This window comes from Rhipicephalus microplus, chromosome 3, assembly GCF_043290135.1.
Source record: "Rhipicephalus microplus isolate Deutch F79 chromosome 3, USDA_Rmic, whole genome shotgun sequence".
NCBI classification, from domain to species: Eukaryota; Metazoa; Arthropoda; class Arachnida; order Ixodida; family Ixodidae; genus Rhipicephalus; species Rhipicephalus microplus.
The window spans coordinates 172,985,433-173,012,011 of record NC_134702.1 but is presented as its reverse complement, the minus strand read 5'-3'; the positions used below and the strand labels follow the sequence as shown (position 1 = coordinate 173,012,011).

Genomic DNA, 26,579 nt, shown 5'->3' with positions numbered 1-26,579 from the left:
AAAACACAATTTAAAATACACAATAAAAGACTTTATCACGACTGATTAATGCTGTAAGTTCTCCGGGAAATTCTGCAAGTATCACGGCAGCTCCTTGATATCCCTGATAGAAACAGTGAAGACATAAATGGTAAAATGAGTGTGCAAGCACAATAAATAGCAAAAGCTCTAAAACCAGGAAAGCGCAGACAATTTGCTGGTCTCCAAAATACTCCTAGTCTCTAAAATACTGGAAACGTAATTTCAGATAATTTCTGTGTGCTGTTGGACATGAGTAATGTAGGGCATGCACGGTAAACTGCACGCACAGGCAAAATGATTAGTTTGCAAGTTTGTCTCACAAGCCTGAAACATTAGAATGCAATTAGCTGGCTAGCAAACCTTATAGTCCTTTTTTTCAATATCGCTCAGCTTCTTCACCAAGAATCGATTCACCCGCTTTAACGCTATTGGCTTGATCTCGGTCACCAGCCCTTTCTTTTCTTATCGCCGCTTGCTGCATTCTGTCAAACAAAAGCAAAAATATACACACAATATGCTGATAACTCAATGTTTCGTAGGAAGCACCCAGTAAATAAGTACTAGACCTAATGAATAATCTTCATTCACCTCGTACTGCTGACACTTCCCAGAGAAACAGTGGTTCCTTCCTTGGACGGCCACGGAAGCGTGGACAATGCTTCCCTACAATGTGGACAATAATGAAATGATGCAAAGGTGCTTAGGGACCGGAATAAAACAAACCATAAAAGATTTCTTAGCAGGCAGTTACCTTATAGAAACCATCCAAGTAACTCAGTGTCACGGATTTATTTCTGGAGTGCTTGCATCGGATGGAATTGAGAGAGAGGCGACAGGAGAGGAGGGCTCGTGGCAAAGCAAACACACTTCATCACAGGAAACAAAACGGCAAACAGTAATCTGACACTCGGAATTCACTCCCCAAAATGAAACAGGTATGTATGCAATAATGGGCTATACAAGCAAAACTGGAATTAATACGAATCCAAGACAGGTTCAGTCTTAAACATAAACTTTCCCTAGCTAAGATGGTGTCTCGATGACTTCTCTCATGCGCTCTCGCAATAATAGAACATTCTTACTCTTCATATGCCACCTACGGAGCTACGACGAAGTGGTACCACCTCGCCATCAACGGTGTGTGCTCACATCTGTTTGACGATCCACTATTCCGCATTCCCGGTGTCTCGGTGCTTGTCTACATTTTCGGCCTCGCTAGGCCCCCCTCATCGAGGACTTCCCCGCTGATGCGGCCACTTGGCTGACCAATGTGGGCTGCTCCCGTTCTTGTGCGATGTGGGGCAGGTGCAAGTCCAGCAGGAACTGCTTGGCAGTTCGGGCAGTCCCACTTAAGACCATCTCCTAAATCAACGGCCACTTTTCAAGCTCTACTTGCTGACATCCTCAGAACAGAGCGGTCATGCTGCTCTCGTCGAGGTAGCGCTGCTCATTTCACACGTTTTTACAGCTTGGCCTCCGAATACAGAGTGCCAGCTCATATTCAGGGATTTTTCCTCCCGGCGCTCAAGTCCGTGCCACGAGCCTCTCTCTGACCAATCTCTTGCGTCTACATGGCTGGTGCGTGTGCGCTCGAATTACTCTCCTCTTCTCGTGCACCGTCGCCGCAGTTCCACGTTTGGTAGGCGCCTCATGCCTCTACATTACTCAAGACACTCAGTGGCGCTCCACAATGCTGTCATGAGGTCTTTTGCAAAGAGAGAGTTTTTAGGATTGCTTTGAATACGCTGCCATGCTCACGTTGTCATCCTCAATATGTTCTGAATGTCAGCCTGTAAAAAAATGCTATCACAAATTTCAATACAATCGACCAAGCTTATGCCAGTTGATGGGGTCTACGAAAACTCATGAAGCAGAAGTTGCATACTTAGTCCGGCACCTCCAGCTTTTGAGGCAATGGTTCAGCAATATGTGGCTGTGACAACACTGGTGGCAAGGCAGGTGGCAGTGCCTGTGATGAATTGGCTGCACCATGAGAAATATAAAACACATTAGAACACTGGTAATCTTTTAATATTTGAATATACTTCTAAAAAATATAATCGCTACTTTTTATACTGTGTTCCTTATGCTCACGAAACATTGCTTACCTTGCCTAGAACCCTTTGTGTCTATAAGCTTCTGTTGCAGATTCTTATTAAGAGCTTTGAAGTCTTTCAGCTCTACTTCCTTCTGCCTCACTATAGCGCTGAGGCGGGCCTCTTTTTCCTGGGCCGAAGTCAGTGGGCTGCTTCGCTGCTCATGCGCTTTTTGCATGAGCTTACTTTTTTTTGTATGCCAGTAGGTCAAGCAGCACGTTGTTGGGATCTTCCTGCTTTTCTTTTTTTGGTGTCTGTAAGAGAAAGAAATGTCATCAAATACATATCAGGTCACTTCCCCATTGAGAAGTGCCAAAGAGACATCACTGCTATAAGAAAACTGTGCTTACCTGAAAGCTTTCGTCGCTGTCTTCACTGTTGCTTCCATCAAGGATTTTTTGGAATTTGCACTCGCCTTTGCCTCATTTTTACTTTGAGGTCATCTTAAGACCCTGAAAAATACAAAAAAAGTTATGCTGATACTATGCCAGCACTCTGCTGTGATACCCAAAACATGGAGCATTCTGTAACTATGAGTTCGAGATTCAAATTTTACTTTTGGCCTTTCAGCATAAAATTAGATAAGCATTTTATTATGGTAGAATAAAATTTCATGACTGGAAATATATTCATAGCGAAACCACACAAAGTACAGCTAACGAGATGACATGTACGCCAACAATCCTTGTTTCCTTGTCTAACGTCTAGACAGACACCAATATTTATTCTCTGTGACTACATAGGCGCAATCGTTTGTAATTTTTCACTGATAGGGTGCGATATAGCATTGTAAATTGTTAAGCAAGACATAGCATTTCAAGGTTCTTTGAAACACTATCTGCGAGAATAATGAACAAGGAACATGTAGGCATGACGACAGCTGGGGTGCAGTCTGTGGCACACATGCTCTATATCGTCACTCACACATGCACGTTCACACATATGCAAACACATAAATAAGTAAAATATAGCGGCTAATTTGAAGCAAGCTTACTTTCGAGGAGAATAATCCTGATGCAATAGAAATGAGGTTCCCCATGTTGGTCCGTCTATCTGACACTGTAGAAGGCTGTCTTAAAATCGTCGTAAGGCTTGAAGCTTTTAACATCCCCAATGTTCACAACAGCACATCTTTCGTCATCTTCATAATGCACGTAAGCATGCGAAATCATGATTTGGGCGGTCTGTGCTTCATGTTGTGCCACAAGACAAAAAACCAAGTGGAGTGATTATCGAGTACATTAGCGACCGACAGTGACTGCGTGACAACCTTGTGGACTTCGGCCGCAAATCGGCTCTGGCTAAGGCACTCACTCCGACTAAACGCGGAGCACTGTGAGCCAAAAAATTATATTTTATTCTCTGCTTGACGATAACAAAAATTAGGCTATAGCTACAGTTAAAAAAAAATTAAAAATTGTTGATAATAATAACAAGCCATTTACGACACAGGGGCAGGCAACAATGTCGGATGCAGGTGCATGCAACACGGTACAATGACAGAGAAGCTGTATAAAGCATCTCATTTTAAAGACTTGTTATCTTCAAAAAGAGTTTTAAAGCTCAGAATAAATGTGGTTAAGCATAGTTACTGGAACTTCTCCAAAAGCAGGACAACAATAGAATGCACAAGTCGCCAGGAATGCTGAAAGGGCTCATCCGTGTTACGAGCCTTTCAGATAAAAAAATACCGCCTGTAAAATCACTATGTGCTTTTGGAATGAACTGTGGCAGCTACAAACACTACAAAGGGTAACATTTCTGTTGCGCCAGAACTAACTGGGTAGAGAAAAATTAGTTGTGAAGTGTCAAGTGGTTGCGGCGTGTCCGAGGCCAAGGTCGCTTCCGGGACCCCATCCCTGATTGTGTGTGGATGCTCCGTTGAAGGGAGTGCAAAAACCTTGAGCAGCCTGTCCATGTGTATAGCAGGGCCAAGGCACTGGCAGTAGTTTACTCATATTCCATGACAGAATCGTAGTCTTCTCCCTTTTCCTTATCTGTCAGAAGAAGGCTTCCAGCTCGGCATTCAGCATAGCTAAGTCTTCAACCTGCTTTGGAGGACAGGAAGCGTCAGGAGGCCAAACTGTGTAGACTGGAGCAGCTGGCTCACCTCAATGACAATCCTCATAGTTTGGGCTCGAGGAGATGCCTGCTCGATTTTGGCACGCCCCACGATGGTCTGGCAGCAAGAAGACGTCCCATATTGGAAGCAACAGCTTGGGGAGATGAAGGCTGTGTTCCATAAGCCTCGTCACCAAAACGATGTCAAACGATTTTTCTGGACCCTTTATTGGCGCTCAACGCAATGCCGCCCACACTATGGCATACATTCCAACAGTCCAAGAACAAACAAGCCTCTGCTTCACTACACTCTTAATCAGGTCCGAGTTTGAATCCTAGAGATATCCTGGAAACGATCAATTAGTCACCTTAGTTTCTTGCATATAGTCAACATTTAACCAGGATTTGATTAAGAATTGGCCCTTTTTCATCTCATCAGCCCGTGTTACGCACATTTTTCAAGTCTTAAAGTAAGAGCGTAATCAGTGTCTCAAGAACTGTCAATTAAAACACTGAGGCAAACCATGCCGGCGGTTTCTTTAAACTCTCCATTGAACGTGGCGTATTGGGTGTCTGAAGCACGATCCCCCACAGGCACCAAAAGGACTAGAGTGGGTTGCCTAGTCACCGATGGTTGAAGGCCTCAGTGCGAACAGGGTAGAGAAGTGTGGCTGTGGTGGCGGGCTTTCATGTCTTGGCTGGGACAATGTAGGAGAAGGAGATGTATGGCAAGAAAAGGTGAAGAGTGAACAAGAAGTCGCATACCTTCAAGAGATGCTTCGACGAGCCAAGCGGCTGGCATTCTTGTGAATTCTAACAAATGTGCAGTGGTCAGTGCATGTCGCCCCCTCAGGTTCCTAATTAAGCAAGTATGCAGCTCGCCAAACTATGCGATGCAAGAAGATTGGTCATCTTCAGACATCAAAGAAAGATAAGCTAAACACGTGCAACCTGTGTAGCTTGATTTTTTTACACGTGTAGGGGCTTGTGTCTCCAGTTTTGATGTGTGTTATTTAACCAACAATATCCAAGAACCTCGAAAGAAGTTATAAGGGGTGAAAAGTTTTTGAACTCAAGGCGCCACAGGAGCCGTCGGACTAGCATGCAGTAAATGGTGCCAAAACACTTGTTCCTCTACACCCCCCTCCCCCTCATGTTTTAAAGGGTACAGCAGCACTTCAACATCATAATCATAACCTGTCTAATGTAGAGCTCTTACTTCCCCCGTAGGAGCGCTTCCAGGTTTTTGAGTACCATTTCGACACTTGTGCTTCGACAAATGAGGACGCTTATCAGTTACTGTCGAAGCACGAAAAGCATGAAGGCGATTGTAAAAATACGCAAAAATTTGTTTCATACGATGTGCTTTCCAGCTAAATGCTGAACACTTCTGGGTAATTCTTAAGTACTAAATATTTGCAACTACCTTGTTAACACAAAAATTGGGAACATTTACCTTTTTTTTTTCATATTTTGCACATAAAGTGCACCAACGGCAGCTCCGAAGTTTTGAATGACTTACGAGTCACGTTGTCCACGGAGCTCACAGGCGGTAAAAGGCGTGGCGGGCATGCGAGTGCATCTGCAGACTGGAAAATTGTCCCTAGATATAAGCGTGCTCATTTTATGAACACTATAAAACATTAGCAGTTGCTGCAGTACCACCTGGCAATCCTTTCCTTATGGCATTCAAGAGCATCTTTCACTCAATATAACGGTGGAAACTTGTATTAAAAATTTTTTGAAATTACGTGTAGGTTATCAGCAAAGCAAAATGCTTGACGACCTGTGGTTTTGGGTTTAAGTGAATGACAATGCACCCAATTTGTCCTGAATAAGCCGAAGCCCTCAACTACGGCATCTCGCATAATCTGGGTCGCTTCAGGATGTTCAACCCCACAAAACCACAAAACAAAACAGTGTGTGGTAGACATCTCATTATATCTATATACAGGGTGTTTCAAGAATTGCGACTATAATATTTCGAAATTACGAAAAAAGTCATTTGCTTCCTGGCTGCAACGTTTTCTTTACATTGGCAGAAGGAATCTTCAGATGCGAAGGAACATTAATTGCGGCAGAAATGTAGCAAATAAAACATTTAACTCTTTAACTAATGTAAATAGCTGGTTGAGTCAAGTGGGTGAATCAATGTTCTTCCTACAAATAGTCGATATCCACTCTAAAATTTCGGAGAGGCGGGCACTGGTAATCACCACACAGCAACGAAATCTTGCTAATTTAGCTGGAAATAGTGAAACCTGCACGCACCAAACAGCGCATTTGCGATTAACTTCAAAAATGCCCGCAATGAAAACTCAATTGTTATGAACTGTATAAAAAGCTAATTTTTAAGCTTTTTTTATTACTTCTGTATTTGAAGTCTGTACGCACCTGAAGATGCCCTATGCCAGAATATAGGAAACGGCGCAGGTAGCGCGCAGATGCCTCCTTTTGCTAATTTTGAATAATAATTGGACATATTTCTTGAAACACCCTGTTTTTGAGACCTGGGCATAGGACGGGTCAGACTCGGGCCCAGGCCCGAGCCCTGCCTGGGCTTTATCCAACAATGGCTTACCTAGGCCAAGCTCTCAGGTCGGTTTGCAGCCCGTGCAGTTCTCTGGTTGACCCAACCATATAATTATGTAGCTTCTTCATGGCGTCGAGGCTGAGCAGCAAGAAACCTTTCTCTGTGATGTAATGTGTCAATGTTGCCCGCATGCCACTGTATTCAATTTCCGTTTCGAAGGTGCCCAGACTAGGAATCAACTTGCCAGAATAGTTTTGAAGACTCCGCGCTGAAAAAGACAAGGTGCAAAATTTTTCAAGTTCTGAAAATCAGCGTTATTTACAAAGAATACTGTGGCACCAGTACCTATAAGAAGAGGAAGCATATTTTCTTTAAATGTTTTGTGAACTACAGGTCCCTTCTTGCATAGTGGCAATCCTATGCCAAGAATGTGTTGTGAATTCAAGACGCTATGTTCTCCAGCGGAGGAGACTAGGGCTTGGGACACTGCAACTTCTGCAGACGGTTTTATGACAAACAACCGCGAACAATCCTTGTTTCTGACACTTGTGACACTGTTGTCTTCATTCTGGGCAGTTTTTTGCATTTGCTTTGTGCTTCATGGAGCCACAACAGTAGCAAAACGATCGGTGTTTGTTACTTTGGTTGCTTCTTGCACCTTCTTCTGCAGCACGGATGCCGTGGTGCGAGCCTGTTGCTGCATAGTTGTGTCGAACACTATCTGGCTCACGAACGGGTGCACAAAATCAGAAAGTTGCTTGGAGGACGCGCTGCTGATCTAGCGTTCGATTTCACATTGCAATTCGTCAATGCATTGCACTGGTGCTCCATCATAAACCGCGTTAACTTTGTGTTTTGCTTCCTAGCTTTGCCGATTTCTTTAGCCTTGGCCAACGTAAGTGTCCAGCTGGAATTCCAGAGGCGCTCGCGCAACGCTAGGTTGGAGACTCCGTCAACAAGTTAATCCTGCTTGCGTTCTTAAATTGTCGATGCAAATTACAAGTCAAAGCTAGTTGTTTGAGTTGAGCAACATACTAGGTGAAAGGTTCCAACGTCAACTGAAGCCTCGTGCATAATTGACGTCTCTCAACGATAATTCATTGTATTGATGAAGAGCAAGTCCAAACCATTTATTAACTTTGTGTACTCACTGATCCAATACTCCGTGCGACGCACAGAGGTCTACACTGGTTCAGTAGAAACTTGAGGTTGTGGGGCGTCCGTAGCGACGCTGACTGCTCTTGTTTGTTTCACTGCTTTGCTGTTAAAGTACAGACGCAGTCCTTCCACTCAGAGTGATGTCAGAACAGGTGCTGCCTTTCGCTCTGCTAGCCAGTCACAGTCTCTGACCGACACAAGGGACGCTTTGAAAAGCTTTGACCATCGTTTCTGTGGCCTTAGTGCAGTACTAGAGGCAAATAAAAACGGTGTCACAGCTGTGACTGACATCTTTTCAGTAAATTTGCAAGCGACGCATACAGTAAACTGCAGTCAAGGCGTAGATAAACATAACGGTAACATTCCTCTCACAAGCTTTTTTTCATTGCCATTTTGTTGTATCACGATCGTATAGCTATGATCGCACCCCGCCGTCTAACCGCGGCTTGTGCACAGCGTTTGATGGGAGTCTTCGAACACATGACCTTATCAGTCAGACGCTGATGAACAAAGAGCGCAAGGCTTTTTCATCTTTTATTCTCTTCGTTTTTCGAATACACAATATTGGTGACTGAATAGCTTGTTTCTTACAGATACAGTTATCAGGTGTTTTGTGCATTGCTACTATGTGTCCTCACTTGACGTAATCACTCAGATGTCGGAGAAACTCACAAGAACAAAAAAAGTGGGCGTGTGCCTTCAGTGACCACTGAGGTATTTGTTTTAATAAACAGAACTTGATAAAGCTCAGTTTTCGACTTTCACCGGCTGTACAATCGTCATCGCCTACACGGACGAGCATTGTGGGCATTCATCCCATCGATGAAAGCTGGCTGAACGCAAATAAAAAATTCTGTTTTAAAAATTTCTACACACTTTCCAGAAAAACCGCTGCTGGGTTAGGCAGTTCAGATGGTATGTTTTTTTATTGCGACAAAAAACGGAAAAGCAGTGATGGAGAGTAGACAGTCCTTTCAAAGTCTGGGATTTTTCGTTGGTGGCATGTGCGTGCACTGTAGCGGTGATAACAATGATGATCGTGGACTGCGAGTAGTTTGTGTAGTATACGATGTCTCTATATGCTTTTTACAACGCATTTGATATGACTGGAAACAACCACCGAGGTAATGTTCAGAGACCTCGTCTTTGCCAAGTTTGGTCAAGATCTGGTACTACAAAGCAGTAATAATGAAGGCAAAATGAAATTCACTACTGAACACCATGTACAATTTATGACCAATAATCATATGTAATTGCACACCGCTTTGGCACCGATTTCAATGCATGAGCGGTCAATGTCACAACTGATTTACGGTAATACCAAATGATCCCACTGCTTCACCTACTCATCACCATTCACTTCGTGGATATGCTGTGGTTTCAGATGCTGAGCAGCTTTTTGAGTAGCCTGTGTAACGCTGTCCACCTGTGTCTCCTTGCTAGCGTGCCGCACGCATTGCTTTCTCCACGCCGCAATTGTTGGAACAATGCCAAGTAGGTCAAGTTGCAGCTTTGCGTTGATGTTCCTCTCTCCCTCACCTGCAGCAGCTGCCGGCTCTTCCCAATACACCAAGGTGCTGTTGCTCCTCCACCCACTCAAAACACACTTCTGTCTCGCTTCACCTTCTCTAACGCCCGTCACGCTCGACTGCAGGTCGAGTGAATACACGCTTTCGACTCTTTTATCTGTGGTGAAACTTGCACGAAAGTCAACCGGCATCCCGTGTTTTTGCATTTCAAAGAAACGTTAACTTGAGTAAAGACCAAGTTTTTCTTTAAATTTTTCTTCCAGCACCCGCGTCGACGCTCTTTTCAGCTAGGTCAACGTCGTGCGCACCGCTTTTACTTCACATCCCGTCATGGTTTCCTTCGGAGACATGGTTCATTTTTTTTACGCGAGCTGGTTATTTGGGAAGATTTACTTAACCTTGGTCTACTTGACTTTTCACTTGCTTTGCTACTGCCAAGTGTCATTTATGTACTTTTTAGTGTGTTCTTGTCATGTATCCTTGTGGTACAGTTGTCAGAAAATAACTAGATGAAATTCAACTCAAGATTTGAACATGATGTGAAGTAGCAATCGAGCGACATTGAAAAAAGTTTCAAAAAAGTATTTCAACACAAGAGTGTCAAACAATATGTAGCAGAACGCTACTCTTGCTAAAAAAATTGAGACACTAAAGTGTTCAGACAAAGCATAGACAGCTGACCATGAAAACGTATGAGAAAATCTTGAAGAATGGAAAACCAGGTTGACAACTAGCAGTCCACTGTAGAGAAAAATGTAGTTGATGAGAACGAAAATAAAAATTCTAAAGAGGAGGTGCCATCAAATTTGTGGCTTGTGTTTTCTTTGTTGCAAACATTTCTTATGGCACTAGGATTATGATACCCACTTCAAGATTTATGTAGTATTGCTAAATAATTTGATTTCACCTTATTGATTTATGCAACTTTTGGTTTAAGTTTCCGGACGCAGACTTGGACAGTCACGTCACTTTGCACGAAGCTTGAACACATGGGCCCACAGAATTCTGACACATGCAGTGCCGCATCCTATGCTTTTGTGCACACTCGTGACCGATTCTCCTGCTGCCTTTGTAACTTCCTTAGCTTCTTTCATGGAGGATATCCACATTCTTTTGTCAAATTTTGTCATCGCCCCATTACGCTGTTAGTAATTATTAGCGCAAAAAGTGCACTTGTTGTGTTTGGAAAGCTTCAGGACTGCAGTAGATCATTTTGTTAAGATTAAGGGCACAACGTGAACATAACAGATGACTCTTGAACCTACGTGGCCACTAGTGGTAGCATATTCAACAGCACTTGCGTAAATGCCGATGTGCGTGAGCGTTAGTTAGTGTACCGACAGCTGACGCTTTCTTTGTTGGTACAAGTGCCAGTGCACATCGCTGTAATCTGACTTCCCGTACACCGACCACAATTTCCGCCATATAAACAGTTTCAGTTTGGACACGCGGTCTCTGCAATCGTCAGTATTGCGATTCTTTCACAATATTAGCGAGTACAGTATTCCTCTATGAGCAGAGATTCTTTCCAGAACACCTTTATAAAACAATGGTATCAAAATCTTCTGGCGTTGCTGCAATCATGAAAATAGGTGTATGTTTTAGTTTTCAGTGTGTGGCCATAGTTTGAAAAAAGAAAGTTTGAAATGGCTTCACTGTCGCAAGTATCGTTACCGAAAATTCGCACCAGCAGAATAATAGAATCCCTCAGATTTCTGCAACAAGATATCGGTGCTTCACTGTTTATTTGGCTACCGAGTCGTGCTTCGGGAAGGTTTTCCCGAAGCACGACTCGGTAGAGGGCATGACGCTTCGAAAACTCTTTATTTTCGGGATTGGATGAGTTATTTTGCACCATTCACAATTTTTGTACGTTGAAATTAATGACAAGCCTGCTCTTTCTTTACGCGCTTCGTGACGGTCTGGTTGCAGAACGACATGGCAGACCAGAAGCGATAGCTAGAGGAATGAAGGCCGGCTTCAAGAATCTTCAGCATAAAGAACAAACTATGTTTAAAATCTTTTTTGGAGACCGTATTGGCGCACTGCGCAACATTCTCCCGACACGACCTCCGTAGAACTGTCCAAGCTCATCAAGTTTCTGCTCCACTACTCCTCTTTGTCTTTGGCAGTGCTTGGTGCGGCATTAGAAATTTGATTAGGTAATTTTACAGAAGTATAATTGGTTTCATTTTATCCTTTAAAAAATGTTTAAGAAGCGTGCATTCTAATGAATGCGATATGTTCCTATTTTTGTGTGTACACATCAGTAACTCGTCTTTTTGTGCTCTATTTCAGATTCTTGGATGGTTGCTCCTTGGAGGCACAACCATCGTACACACGTCAAAACCAAATCATCATAGCGAAATAGATCAGGTCAAGCGGCTTTGACTTCTTTTCTCGGAATGATATTTTGCATTACCACTTGTAACAAAACAAGCAGATTAATTTCAGGATGACGTTGTAACAGAGGAAGTTCTTAAAGTAGCACCAGGTCTGGCTTGTGATTTGGGACAAGCTGTGGAAACATCAACAGAGCCAGCGTGTGAAACGAATGATAGTACAGAGAAATCGGTTCAAGTGCAGCTACTTATGCACCACGAAGGATCCCAAACGGACGAAAAGAAAATTGCATCTTCAACTGCTATGCAAACAGAGCCATACAATTGTTTTTCAGGTATGTATTCGCGTTTCTCATCGGGTTTATGAAAAATTCAGTTTGGCCACAAAGGTGCCAAAGCGGCATTTCAAACTGTTACATGAAATGAGGGTAGCAACTCAATGCTTTTGCGTTCGACCAGTCATCATCCTTCAAAATGCTGACGTAAAGGTATACGGTTGCCATAGTGAGCATAGTAATTTTCGTTTTGTCTGTCTCTTTCATCATCATCATCATCAGCCTGACTACGTTCACTGCAGGACAAAGGCCTCTCCCATGTTCCGCCAGTTAACCCGGTCCTGTGTCTGTCTCTTTAGTGCGATGTAATTGGTAAGAGAGCGGCAAGTACAGTGCGTACAATGGTATCAAACACCTGTTGATTCATTTTGAGACAGCAACCAACCGCGCCTGTTTATTAAGTATCTACAGTTTTACTCCAAGGAAGTCATCCCTGTATCACATCACACATGTGCATTGACACATCATGCACAAACTAGGTCATGTGCACATGGCGTGCCTGAGCGTACACGTACACCATCAATGTTGTTTCGTTTGGACGTTCTCAGTAGTGTATCGCCTGTGTCTGAGGAGCGGATTCCTCAGCGGGTGTACATTTGGAGGGGTTGGCATGGATTATGTGTCCTTGCCACGATACCCCGCGTCGCACCGCTGGAACAGCTGTCGGAGACGATGCACTAAAAACAATCTAAGCGCTCTCAGGGCAGCACGTTGCGGGAACGGCTAGAAGATGAATGCATGCAAAGTGGAAATTTGTCAATGTATAGCATCGCTGCAATTTGAAAATAAGATTTCAGGAATGCTCTTACATTTCATTTGTGGGTGTTTTTTCTCGTGGCTGTTACTCATCTGCTCAGCAACAGATCACTAAAGTTACGCATGTCACCTCAAAGAGTTCTTGCAATGTCACGTGATATGCCCTCAACTGGGTTCTTCTTATTGTGCTGGATATAGCCAACAAATGGCACATTCTTCTTGATATCAGTGTTTTTAGCATGTTAATAACCATAGCCAGGACGGCCAGTATTTAACCAGAACCTGAGTAAGAGTGTTCGGTGAGTGACGGTAGAGGACCAATGCCTGCCAGGAGTGATGTAAGCGCAGGAACATTCCTTACTTAATAAGGAACTCGAGGCTGTAGAAAGATTCGGAGCCCTGCACTATGGCATCTCTCACATTCTTACCGTAGTCTTTGGACATACTGCAAAAATTATTCATTACGCATTACTATCACTTATCACCCGAAAATTACTTCCTCTGAATATTTCCACACAGGCATTATAGTAGATGCTTCTTAAAACTTTTTTACCAGTTTACACCGTAAGTGGCAGCCTAATGCATTACGAACTCAAACTTGTGATTGGTATGCGACCATGTCTGGACTGCGACACCAAATTGCCGGAATCGAAACAAACGAGAATTACTAATCTTTCTTTTTTTTCAATGTTTGTGCAAACACTATTGAAATGGAAAAAGTAATGAATTTTAAAGCAGTGTTAATTTAAATTGTCGACATGAAGTTTCGCTTGTGTGGCAAATAACTGATTTATACTGGAAGTTCGAAGAAAAGGCAAGGAGAAGATGAAAGCTTGTGGTTAAAAATTCGTAAACACAGTGTGGGTGTTGCAATCGGCTTTTCAACAAGAAGCCATGAAAACGACAAGTCCACTTGTCATAACTTCGGCTACAGCACACACATGATGTTTAAGAAAGTCTCATGGTCCGGACTACAAACTTAATAATGCATCCTTTTGTTTTTACATATCTGTGTATGCTGAGCAAAATAATTATGCAGATAAGATGCGACAACGTTCAGTAGTGGTTGTCACATATTCAAGATCCGAGCCCTACACCAAGAACGTCCATGTTTATTTCTACCGCTCGTGCCCTCCCATCCTTCTTTCTCCTCAGTTTTCCTGCTTGTTGTCGCGCGGCCGCAATTTTCTGCAACATACTCCCAAGGGGCCGAGACGATCACGAGGTAGTCTCGCTATTCCAGATTACTTGTCTGGCTGACTTGCCTCCAGAATATATGCTAACTTTACCAGTCACTTTCCTTGCCTTTCCAGAAGCTAGTCAGGCGTTCAAGCTGTAGCACTAATGACCGTCTCAATGCATTTCCTGTCAAACGGGTGATCCGGTATGACCGGTCTTCCCACCAAAGATCTCCCCCGAACTTACACTTGACGACTGGTTGGCTCTGGGAGACGAGCAGCTACTGCACAACATCAGCGTTGAGCTTTGAACCCTTCTGCAGGGCATCGTTAAGAAAGGCATGACCTAGCGTGTGCCTTGAGGTGTCAGACACAGCATAAAGCCTTGGTGTGACAGCATTTTCATGAATGACTGCATGATGAGGTGCATAATAGCCATCATCTTTTGGCTGTCGTATTTCCAATTGCCTTTTCTGTTTTTTGCTAAATGCCTCTCTGATTGCCTTGCCACGGTGTCTATACAGTTCAGAATGTTTCTTGAACCAGTTCAATTCAATTGCACATGTGGATAGCCTTCTCCCAATCTTCGATGATCACTGTTTGAATGTCTACCCAAAACTGGTAGTTTTAGCGGAACCTTGTAGCAGCCATCCAACTTTATGATGCCCTGTTAAGATGCCTCAAGTTCTGGTGGAGCCTTGTTTTTTTTCTCGGCAGGTGCCTTGGTCCCCATGACACCGAGACGCCTTATTGCAGAAAGATCACCGTTAGGGACAAACTTTGTGGTATAGTACAGGAATAGAGCGCTCATGTATGCTGAACTTCTCTCGCGTTCTATGGTGCCCTGAACAGTCCAGCCAAAGTTGGTTTTGGCTGCAAGATCACTGGACAAGCGATCTATTCTTCCAGTTACTATCTTCCAGTAGACATCAGAACCAAGTAAAATGCTTACTTCCTGTGGGTTCCAGGTGTTGGGATGAAATTTGTCTGCAGCATGACAAGTTTATGTCCCACAAAAGCTGTGAAACATCAGTACTGAGCGGCGGACTTGTTACTGCACACACTTTGGGTACTTCCAAGGCCTCCACGGTTATCGCCATGTCCCTACGTTGGCCTCATAGAGTCAACGCTACCTGTCAACTGCGTGTTACTTCGCAAGGCTTCGAGTGGCCGAACGTAACCAAAGAAAGTTCTTTGGTTCCGATAACCGGGCACCTTAGGTCCTTTGAAACATCTGCTGGGATGAATGCGCGCTGGCTGCCGCTGTCGAGAAGAATGCGCACGAGACGCTTTTGGGACCCGTACTCTATCCAGACTCGTCCTGTTTGAAGAAGAACGGCGTTGATTCCACTCAGGGCGCTTGGGGCCGATGTCACTGAAGGCGTGTTAGTGCCTCGCCCATCGATGTGCAGTTTGTCCTGGTTTACTGTCGTCGCGCTTATCCTGGTTGGGGCTGCCAGTGTGAACAATTCACAGAGGATAGTGAGGTGTCGTCAATTGCACTTACCGTTGATGCTGCGTGCAGGCGGCAAAAACGCGCCATGTGGTTTTGCAAGCCGCAACGTAGCAGCAGCGAGCAGTGCGGAACTGAGCTCGTTTTTCCTCAGCCGAGAGTTGACTGTTGCAGTTCGTGATGGTGTGCTGACAACTGCTGCATAAAGGGCACATCTCTTCTGTAGCTGTAACAGATCCGGCAGCAAGTGCGGACACCGTAGGCAAATGTCCCATCGGTGCCGACAAATGTTCGACTTCTTCAGGCTGCGACTGCGAGAAACCAGACGCTGTTTGTTCTGGCCTGCTTTTCTCGCGAACTTTAATCTGAATGCGCAGAAAACTAAGCAATTCGGCAGTCTGGCGAGCTCTCTGTTCAAGTGTTGCGATGCCGGACGTTTCCTGCGGCGCTTCCTGCACCTTCTGGCAGTAGAGAATCGCAAAATGATCTGGCAGACACTTCATCAGGACGTGGTTGACGACCACGTTGTACTGGTCCGAAGAGACGCCCAAACCCAAATACATCGAGGTATGGAAGAGTTGCGTCCTTCAAGGTTTTCGATAACTGCTCAAATTTCATTGTTCGGGCGCTGTCGTGTAATCAGATCTGTTGTAGTAAGGGCCCCAAGGAAACCACCGTCATCCTCGGTGTCGTGGCCACGAACTTCGACAGATGCACGGAATAATGAATCAGCATCTTCGTGCTTGCGGCCCGATTTGTAAGCGATCGTGAAATCGTATTCCTGCAGACGAAGACGCCATCGCTCCAGTCGCTCACACGGGTCCCATAGGTTGACTAACCAGCGCAACGAATGATGGTCAATAACTACCTTAAAGTGGCGTCCGTAAAGGTAAGGCCTGAATTTTATCGTGGCCCATACAACAGCGAGGCACTCTTTCTGTGACGTGGAGTAGTTGACCTCGGCACGGGAAAGAGTGCGGCTAGCGTACACTGTCACTCGCTCTGTGCCCTCTTGTTGTTGTACGAGGACAGCACCAAGACCCACGTTGCTGGCGTCAGTTTGAATTTCAGTATCAGCGTCATGGTCAAAATAAGCGAGGAGTGGTGGTGTCTGCAAACGCTCCCGTAGTTCAGAGAAAGCTGCGTCCTGTTCATCCTCCGAGACGAATGGAACATATTCACGAATGAGTCAAGTGAGCGGTTCAGCAATCCTAGAAAAATTGGCTATAAAGCGGCGATAGTACGCGCAGAGCCCTAGCAAGCGATGTACTGCCTTTTTATCACGTGGAACAGGAAACGAGGCCACCGCTGTACTTTTGTCTGGGTCTGGTCGAATACCATCCGCACTGGCAACATGGCCGAGAAACCTTAGTTCCTTGTAACCGAAGTGGCATTTTTTTGGCTTCAGTGTCGGGTTAGCAGAGCGGAGTGCTTTCGGCACATTCGGCAGACGCTTTAGGTGCTCCTCAAAGGTGGCAGAAAACACGACAACATCATCCAGATAAACTATGCACGTGTGCCACTTTAGACCAGTAAGAACAGTGTCCATCATTCTCTGGAATGTTGCAGGTGCAGAACAGAGGCCGAAGGGAAGCACTTTGAATTCATATAGGCCATCCGGTGTAACGAAGGCGGTTTTTTCATGATTTCGTTCATCAAATTCGATCTCCCAGTAGCCACTTTTCAAGTCAATCGATGAAACATACTTGGCCCGCCGCAGTCTGTTCAGGGAATCGTCGATGCGGGGTAGCGGATAGATGTCTTTTTTAGCCACGCTGTTGAGTTTCCTGTAGTTCACGCAGAAGCGCAGTGATCCATCTTTTTTTTTCACGAGCACGACTGGAGATGACCAGGCACTCTTCAAAGATTGCATAACGCCATCTTGCAACATCTCTTCGACTTCAGCATTTATCACATCACGTTCCTTTGTCGAAACGCGGTAAGGGTGTTGTTTTATGGGCGAGGTGTCAGTATATGTAATTATTCTGTGTTTGGCAATCGGTGTCTGACGAACCTTTGAGGTGGGCGTAAAGCACTTTTAATTGATATAGCAGTTCACGTAGCTCGGTATACTGTTGTTCCGAGAGGGTCGAGTTGACATCAACTTCTGCAAGTAGTGAAGTCACGTCGCTTGGTGTCGGTCGAAGCCCGTTGTCGGCTGATGTAGATGCGAAGCATTCAGAAACGTCTGCGGTGGGGTAGGCGAAAGCGATGGCGGTGTCACGAAACAGGTGCTGGTACTCGTTACTGAAATTAGTCACAAGTAGTGCAGAGTGTCCGTCATGAAGCGTGATGAGGCTGCGTGCAGCGCTAACAAAAGCGTCAAGTTTTCTTTGGCGACAACCTCACCATCCGGTAACTTGTCAGACACTACATCAACTAGGACGCTTGAACGCAGGGGCAATAGGATGCTTTCAGCAGAAACGCGACGCATGCTGTCACAGATGTCGTCATATTTGTCGGAGGATTCAGCTGTGGAAAACGTCACGGTACGCTCTTCAAGATCGATAATAGCGCTGTGCTCCCGCAAAAAGTCGACTCCCAGGATTAGGTCTTGGGAACAGTCACGAAGTACGAGGCAGCTTGCAAGAAACATATGTCCCCGAATGCTCACTCTGATAGTGCACATGCCGATTGGGGTGACTACGTGCCCGCCAGCAGTACGAATTGTGCTTTGTACCAAGGCGTAACAACTTTCTTTATGTGCGCTGCTAGTTTCCTGCTTATGATCGAGTAGTCTGCACCTATGTCCAATAATGCACTAACGTTGTGGTGACCATCGACTACCACATGTATATTCTAAGAAAATTTGCGTCGGTGGGAGGCCTTGCTTGCTTCGAGTGTCAAAGGCCTCGCTCCCGTAGGCCGCTGTAGTTAGTTTTCCCGCCTAGGGCTTGGCGAGCGCACCAGCACCGCCCCTGGGAAGCTCCGAAAATTTGAAGATCGCCTTGGGGATGGGGACCGCGACTGCCGCCGCAGTGGCATGCGCTGCTGTGAGAAGTAATCTTCAATAGCTCTCGGTCTTTCGCCGAATCTCGGCCGTGGTGCGTCGACAGCAAAGCCCTGTAGTTCGAGGCGACGATAGGGACATTCCCGGTACACATGTACAGCTTCACCACAGGGATAGCACAGTGGTCATCTGTCCGGTGTGCACCATACGTCGGATTTTCTGGGAAGCGGCTGTCGATTTTTAAATGCTGAATTGGCTGCAGCGAAGGAAGTGCATCCTGTGGCATAGGATTAACGAAGCCCGGTGAAGCAGGAGTATATCGGCTGACAGCTTCTGCGTATGATGCACGATGTGGCTCCGTCGGGACAGGGGGGACATAGTTGAAAGGCGGCACTTGGAGAGCCTGTCGTACTTCGTTTCTGACAAGGCTGCATATAGACCCTGTAGTAGGTTAGGACTGGCACTGAATCTTTTTTAGTTCATCACGCACCACTGATTGAATGAGATCACCGAGAGAGTCGATGTTGATGTTGCTTGCGGCACCTCCGATCGGACCTATTGACGAAGCGGCTCTCACTTGCCGGTCGTACACAGTAGAGCGCTGCTGCAGCACTTGTTCTATGGTTGTAGCTTCGGTCCAAAATTCCACCACGGTCTTTGGGGGACAGCGAACGAAGCCAGTGAACAGCTGCTTCTTCACTCCTCGCATTAAATGACGGACCCTCTTTTCTTCTGCCATGTCGGGGTCGGCTCGACGAAAGAGGCTCGTCTTGTCCTCGACGTACATCCTGACACTTTCATTCGGCATTTGGAGGCGCGACTGAATCGCTCGCTCGGCTCGTTCACGGCGATCGGGATTGGTCCAACTTGCCAGCAAGTATCGACGAAAAATGCTTCACGAGGGAAAAGGCTTATGATTTTCGTACAAAGTACAAGCGTCGTCCTCCGAGCTGAAATACACGTTCCTCATTTTGTCGAAGTCGGTCCAACCATTGTAATCCGAGACCCGTTCGAACTGGGCCAGCCAGTCTTCGACATCCTCCAAGACAGAACCGTGGAACACTCTCGGCACATGTGGCTTTCACAGCGTATGAGGCATGGCTGCAGCGCTTTCCTGTGCGTTGGAGGCTGCAGCGCCTTCCATAGAGTTTGAGGGTGTGACAGACGTCATCTCGGGAAGAGGTCCACGCTAAGGTAGTAGTCCTCGGAGTCTTCGGCTTGAGCAGCGAACAGGTGTTGTCACTGCAGGTAAAGGGCTACCTGGAGGCGTTTGGAACATTGGCTGGGTGTTACCCAGCAGCTCCACCAGTCTTCACGTGCTACAAAACGTCTTCAACTTGAAAGAACTGAGCCGGCAGGGAGATGCACCGAAAACTGGCAAGATGGCTGCTTCAATAAATGACAACTAGCCAGAGCAGGCGCTGCCCCAGAACATCGTCTTCCATTCTCGCGGGCAGCCATGGCTTGCGCTCGCCGTAACTAGCGGCCAAGTGGCAATATAAACAGTTGTTGCGATAGTGCATAAATGTGTGTTGTTTCTTTTTAATTTTACACATTGCATCACATAAATATAATTCACTCATATTTTTTTATAATGCTTGATGTGTTGTGATAGGAAGTGGTAATTTTTGTGCAGTGTTTTGTGAATACTTCTCCGCAAACAGAACTTTAGTAAGCAGTTTAGTGGACTAGTTTTGATTTGTGCACATTCAGACACATTCGACGTTTGCAATATACTTAGCAATGGAATGAGAACTAAATTGTATTCTAGTTTCTGGCGCACTGTGTTCGCATGTGTTGACCATAGAATTTATTTGCAGCCAGATGGGAATTATTGTAATACATGATGTGATGGTGCCCTATTGGCACACTAACAGCCTTAGTGAGATGAGGTGGACATCAATATATTTTGCATGCACAGCTGCCCATGTGTATTGCCTGCTGCTGTAGTGCAGTTCCATGTAGTGTGTCACACATAATTTGCATTGCTTTGTGGGCTCTCAATGGCTTTTCAGGCTCCCTGACCTGTGTCTCCTTGGAACGGTCTTCTTCACTGGCATCTGTACGAAGCCGACTTCATTTCTGCGAGCAGTGCACCTATGTGACCGTGGACAAATCAACTATGAACAGACACCTTCCGAAACACATGGGCGAGCCCCCCTTCCAGTGCCGCTTTTGTCCAGCTGCATTCATGTACAAGTCCAAGCTTGGGGCTCACTTGTGCACCCACACAGTGGATCGGCCCTTCCCCTGCGCCCTCTGCAGTGCATCTTTTTCGATAAAAAACCACCTCAATGAGCACATGCGCATTCACACAAGTGAGGGGCCATTTTCCTGTGTCAGCTGCAGTGCATCTTTTGTGACAAAATGTACCCTCATTAGACACATTCGCACACACACAGGAGAATGTCCCTTCTCCTGTGCCCACTGCAATGCTTCTTTTTCGCTGAAAGGCCTCCTCACTGACCACATGCGCACTCACACAGGTGAGCGTCCATTTTCCTGTGTTCATTGCAATGCTTCTTATGTACATAAAAGCACCCTCAGGAGACACATCCGCACGCACACAGGAGAGCGTCCATTTTCCTGTGTCCACTGCAATGCTTCTTTTGTACTGAAAAACTCCCTCATGAGGCACATCCGCAAGCACACTGGAGAGCGTCCATTTTCCTGTATCCACTGCAATGCTGCTTTTATGTACAGAACTTCCCTTTCGAAGCACATCCTCAAGCACACTGGAGAGCGACCATTTTCCTGTGTCCACTGCAATGCGTCCTTTCTGCAGAAAAGCCATCTTGTAAGACACGTGCGAAAGCATACAGGAGAGCATCCATTTTCCTGTGTACACTGCAATGCATCTTTTGCAGAAAAAAAGGACCTCACAAGACACATCCTCAAGTACACAGGAGAGCGTCCATTTTCCTGTGTCCACTGCAATGCGTCCTTTCTGCAGAAAAGCCATCTTGTAAGACACGTGCGAAAGCACACAGGAGAGCGTCCATTTTCCTGTGTCCACTGCAATGCATCTTTTGCAGAAAAAAAGAACCTCACAGTACACGTGCGAAAGCACACAGGAGAGCGTCCATTTTCCTGTGTCCATTGCAATGCATCTTTTGCAGAAAAAAAGACCCTTACAAGACACATGCGAAAGCACACAGGAGAGCGTCCATTTTCCTGTGTCCACTGCAATGCATCTTTTGCAGAAAAACAGGACCTCACAAGACACATGCGAAAGCACACAGGAGAGCGTCCATTTTCCTGTGTCCATTGCAATGCATCTTTTATAGACAAAAAGACCCTCACAAGACACATGCGAAAGCACACGTGAGAGCATCCATATTCTTGCATTCTTTGTGTAGAAAGCCTCCTCGAAAGACATCTGCATGCATATTTGATAGTGGTCCTGTTCCTGTTTCTACTGTAATAAATACTTTTTGGAAGAGATCCTCATGAGACACATCTGCCTGTACAGAGGAGTGAATCCATTTCCCTGTGTTCACTGCAATGCATCATGTTCAGTGAAATGCGAACTCATTAGGGACATGTACACTCGTGGAGGAAAGGGTCCCTCGTGTGTCCACAGCAATATATTCTTTTCAATAAAAGGCCACCTCATTGGGCACACGCGCACCAATGAAGCAGAGGGGCCCTTTTTCTATATTCACTGCTACTCACCCCTTTTCCATAGAAGGTCACCTGATCGAACACATGCATACTCACCATAGGTCAACGAAACCACTCTTGAGTCGACTCACAGACTCAGATCAAGCGGCGAGTCTCAGTGAATCTGCGCGAGTAATATTTTTGCGAGTTTGACTCCGAGTGAGTCTGGTTCAAAAAAATTTTGTCAATGTGAGTCAGAATGACTTTAGCTCAAGAAAATTTTAGGTCATCATCATCATCATCATCAGCCTGTCTACGTCCACTGCAGGACAAAGGCCTCTCCCATGTTCCGCCAGTTAACCCGGTCCTGTGCTTGCTGTTGCCAATTTATACCCGCAAACTTCTTAATCTCATCTGCCCACCTAACCTTCTGTCTCCCCCTACCTCGCTTCCCTTCTCTGGGAATCCAGTTGGTGACCCTTAATGACCAGCGGTTATCCTGTCTACGTGCTACATGCCCGGCCCATGTCCATTTCCTCTTCTTTATTGCAGCTATGATATCCTTAGCTCCCGTTTGTCCCCTAATCCATTCTGCTCTCTTCTTGTCTCTTAAGGTTACACCTACCATTTTTCTTTCCATTGCTCGCTGCGTCGTCCTCAATTTAAGTTGAACCCTCTTTGTGAGTCTCCAGGTTTCTGCTCCGTAGCTAAGTACCGGCAAGATACAGCTGTTATATACTTTCCTCTTGAGGGACAGTGGCAATCTACTTGTCGTAATTTGAGAGTGCCTGCCGAACGTGCTCCACCTCATTCTTATTCTTCTGGTTACTTCAATCTCGTGGTTAGGCTCTGCGGTTATTACCTGCCCTAAGTAGACATAGTTTTTTACAACTTCAAGTGCACTATTACCTATCGCAAAGCGCTGCTCCTTTCCGAGGTTGTTGTACATTACTTTCGTTTTCTGCAGATTAATTTTAAGACCCACCTTTCTGCTCTCCTTGTCTAACTCCGTAATCATGAGTTTCAATTCGTCCCCTGAGTTACTCAGCAATGCAATGTTATCGGCGAAGCGCAGGTTACTGAGGTACTCTTCTATAACTCTTATCCCTAACTGTTCCCATTCTAGGCTTCTGAAAACGTCCTGTAAGCACGCAGTGAATAGCATTGGGGAGATTGTGTCCCCCTGCCTTACACCCTTCTTTATTGGTATTCTGTTGCTTTTTTTATGAAGCACTATGGTAGCAGTTGATCCCCTGTAGATTTCTTCCAGAATGTTTATATATATTTCCTCTACGCCCTGATTCCGCAGTGTCTGCATGACGGCTGATATTTCTACTGAATCAAACGCCTTCTCGTAATCTATGAAGGCTATGTATAGTGGTTGGTTATACTCTGAGCATTTCTCTATTACCTGATTGATAGTATGAATGTGGTCAATTGTTGAGTAGCCTGTTCTAAATCCTGCTTGTTCCTTTGGTTGATTGAATTCTAATGTTTTCTTTACTCTGCTAGCAATTACCTTTGTAAATAGCTTGTATACTACAGAGAGCAAGCTGATCGGCCTGTAATTCTTCAAGTCCTTGTCATCTCCTTTCTTATGTATTAAGGTGATGTTAGCGTTCTTCCAAGACTCTGGTACTTTTCCCGTCAGGAGACACCTCGTAAATAGAGTGGCTAGTTTTTCTAACACAATCTGTCCTCCATCTTTCTGCAGATCTGATGTTACTTGATCCTCACCAGCAGCTTTGCCTCTGTGCATGCTCTCCAAAGCTTTTCTGACTTCTTCTATCATTACCGGTGGGGTGTCGTCTGGGTTACTGCTAGTTCTTATAGTATTAAGGTCGTGGTTGTCTCGGCTACTCTACAGACCTTTGTAAAACTCCTCCGCTATTTTAACTATCCTATCCATATTGGTAGTTAATTTGCCTTCCTTGTCCCTTAAGGCATACATCTGCCTTTTGCCTATCCCAAGTTTCCTCTTCACTGCTTTGACGCTTCCTCCGTTTTTCAGAGCGTGCTCAATACTCTCCATGTTATACCTTCTTACATCGCATACTTTACGTCTATTAATCAGCTTCGAAAGCTCTGCCAGTTCTATTTTGTCTGTTGTACTTGACACTTTCATGATTTGACGCTTCTTAATTAGGTTCTTCGTTTCCTGGGAAAGCTTGCCGGTGTCCTGTCTAGCTACCCTGCCTCCAACTTCCACTGCACACTCCGTGATGATACTCGTCAGATTTTCATTCATTGTATCTAAGCTAAGGTTGGTTTCCTCGCTAAGAGCAGAGTACCTGTTCTGCAGTGACACTCTGAATTCCTGTACTTTCCCTCTCAGTGCTAGCTCATTGATTGGCTTCTTGCGTATCAGTTTCTGTCGTTCCTTCTTCAAGTCTAGGCGGATTCGAGCCCGTACCATTCTATGGTCACTGCATCTTACCTTGCCAACCACTTCCACATCCTGCACGACTCCTGGGTGTGCAGTCATTATAAAGTCTATTTCGTTCTTATTTTCGCCAATAGGGCTCCTCCATGTCCACTTGCGGTTTCCTCGTTTTCGGTAGAAGGTATTCAAAATCCGTAAATTATTGCGTTCTGCGAATTCTACTAGTAGCTCTCCTCTGGCGTTTCTAGTACCGAAGCCATAATCTCCTACTGCCTGGTCTCCAGCCTGCTTCTTCCCTACCTTTGCATTAAAGTCGCCCATTACTATAGTATACTGTGTTTTCACCTTACTCATTGCCGATTCCACGTCTTCATAGAAGCTTTCAACTGAAGCGTCATCATGGCTGGATGTAGGCGCGTAAGCCTGTACTACCTTCATTTTGTATCTTTTATTCAGTTTAATTACAATGCCTACCACCCTTTCATTAATGCTATAGTAATCCTCTATGTTGCCAGCTATGTTTCTGTGAATTAGGAACCCTACTCCCAGTTCTCTTCTGTCTGCCAAGCCCCGATAGCAAATGACGTGCCCATTCTGTAGCACAGTATAGGCCTCATCTGTCCTCCTAGCCTCACTCAGTCCTATTATATCCCATTTAATGCCTTCTAGCTCCTCGAATAATACAGCTAGACTTCCCTCACTAGGTAACGTTCTAACGTTAAACGTTGCTAAGTTCAAGTTCCAATGGTGGCCTGTCCGTATCCAGAGATTCCTAGCACCATCTGCTGCTTTGCAGATCTGACCGCCGCCGTGGTCAGTTGCTCCGCAGCTGGTGGGGACTGAGGGCCGTGAGTTAATTGACGAATGCCTGCGGGAGGGGATGGCCAAATACTGCACCAGGGTGACCAATCCTTCTCTGGTGAGATCATCGGTGCGTACCGGCTTTAAGCCGGTACGATCAGACAGTAGTGGGAATGCTCCATGCATGTCTTCCTTATTGTTGTTCAGCAGCGTTGGCGGCCACCCACGACGGAGCCCAATGAGGGGACGCTACAAGGTTACAAATGCTGAAACCTGCAGACGCCAGCCGTACAACGCCACTATAACCCAATGTGCCTAGACCAAGGTAGGCTATTTGCACAGGGTTAACCCTAGCCGCCAGGAAGTTTGGAAGTAAACGGAAAAGAGTAGAAGACAGGACAGATAAATATTAAGAGATAAAGACGAAGATGTAGAGAGAGAGAGATAGGAAAAGGCGACTGCCGATTCCCCTGGGTGGGTCAGCTCAGGGGTGCCGTCTACGTGAAGCCGGGGCCAAAGGGGTGTGTTGCCTCTGCCGGGGGGCCTTAACTGTCCAATCACCCAGCGTCGGCTCAACCCCCAGGATCCCCTTTTCCTCGGACATGGCAAAGCCACGCACGGCTAGGCGTGGGAGGGAGTCGAAACTCCCCCGTTAGCTCGGGTTCATGGTGTGTCTACACACCAAACGCCTACTTGCGCAAGCGCCCCTGCAGTGAAATTTTAGGTACTTGGAGTGTAAGCGAGTCCGAAGAGCAAGATGTATTTCTGCAGTGACACTGATGGAGTTCCACTTCTCTTTGTTGACCTATAGTCATATATACTCATTTTCAATACTAATCTCAGCCTTATCAAGATTCACGTTTATGCTGACCTCTACTTACTTGCATACGAAAACAGTTTCATTCATACACAATTTCAATATTTATTGATTAGAGGCACGAAATACGTAAGGGAAGGCTCTGAACCCCCCCCCCCCCCCCCCAAATCTTCCAAGGCAGTTTTTTATAAGTATATCTTGGATTGTTATCTCTTTCAAGAAAAAAGACCTTACTGGTGTATAAGCACTCATAACACTTATTTGAAGACACTATACCAAAAGCACCAAAAAGACAGCATATTATGTGAGATATTGGTGTTATAGAGCATTGACATCGTGGTGAAAAATTATTATTCTACTCTCTTGGTCAAATCCTGGCTAGAATACACGTCAGCTGGCAGGAAATGTAATAAATTATGGTTGCTCCTAGTCAGTTCGTTACACGGCTCCCTATAGCAGTGTCCTACAGGAAGCGGCCCTATTCCTAATGGCCTTCAGAATATGCGGGATTCTAGGTCAAATTTTCTGGGGCTAAGTACGGCCTGTGGTTACAGGTAACACTT

At 45.4% G+C, this 26,579-nt stretch overlaps 1 protein-coding gene and 1 long non-coding RNA gene across 7 annotated transcripts in view; one reads left to right on the top strand and one right to left on the bottom strand.

The window, feature by feature from the left end:
• Positions 1-22,313, top strand: part of LOC142802707 (uncharacterized) — a 112,235-nt gene extending 89,922 nt beyond the window's left edge. For 3 of the 6 annotated variants that reach the window (XM_075887698.1, XM_075887697.1, XM_075887696.1), the window contains 3 exons: positions 11,697-11,774; positions 11,853-12,075; positions 20,428-22,313. In XM_075887698.1, coding sequence (XP_075743813.1) covers positions 11,697-11,774; positions 11,853-12,075; positions 20,428-21,740 — 1,614 coding nt within the window. In that variant the 3' untranslated portion in view covers positions 21,741-22,313. Of the gene's footprint in view, positions 1-11,440; positions 11,561-11,696; positions 12,076-14,726; positions 14,972-20,427 lie in introns of those variants that run through there. The other 3 variants (XM_075887700.1, XM_075887699.1, XM_075887702.1) reach the window with 3 other exon arrangements.
• Positions 2,153-3,346, bottom strand: LOC142803434 (uncharacterized). The gene is made up of 3 exons (XR_012894114.1): positions 3,112-3,346; positions 2,468-2,569; positions 2,153-2,371 (listed from the first exon to the last, which is right to left on the bottom strand). It is a non-coding gene; the product is annotated as an uncharacterized LOC142803434 (long non-coding RNA).
• Positions 22,314-26,579: the final 4,266 nt, after the last annotated feature.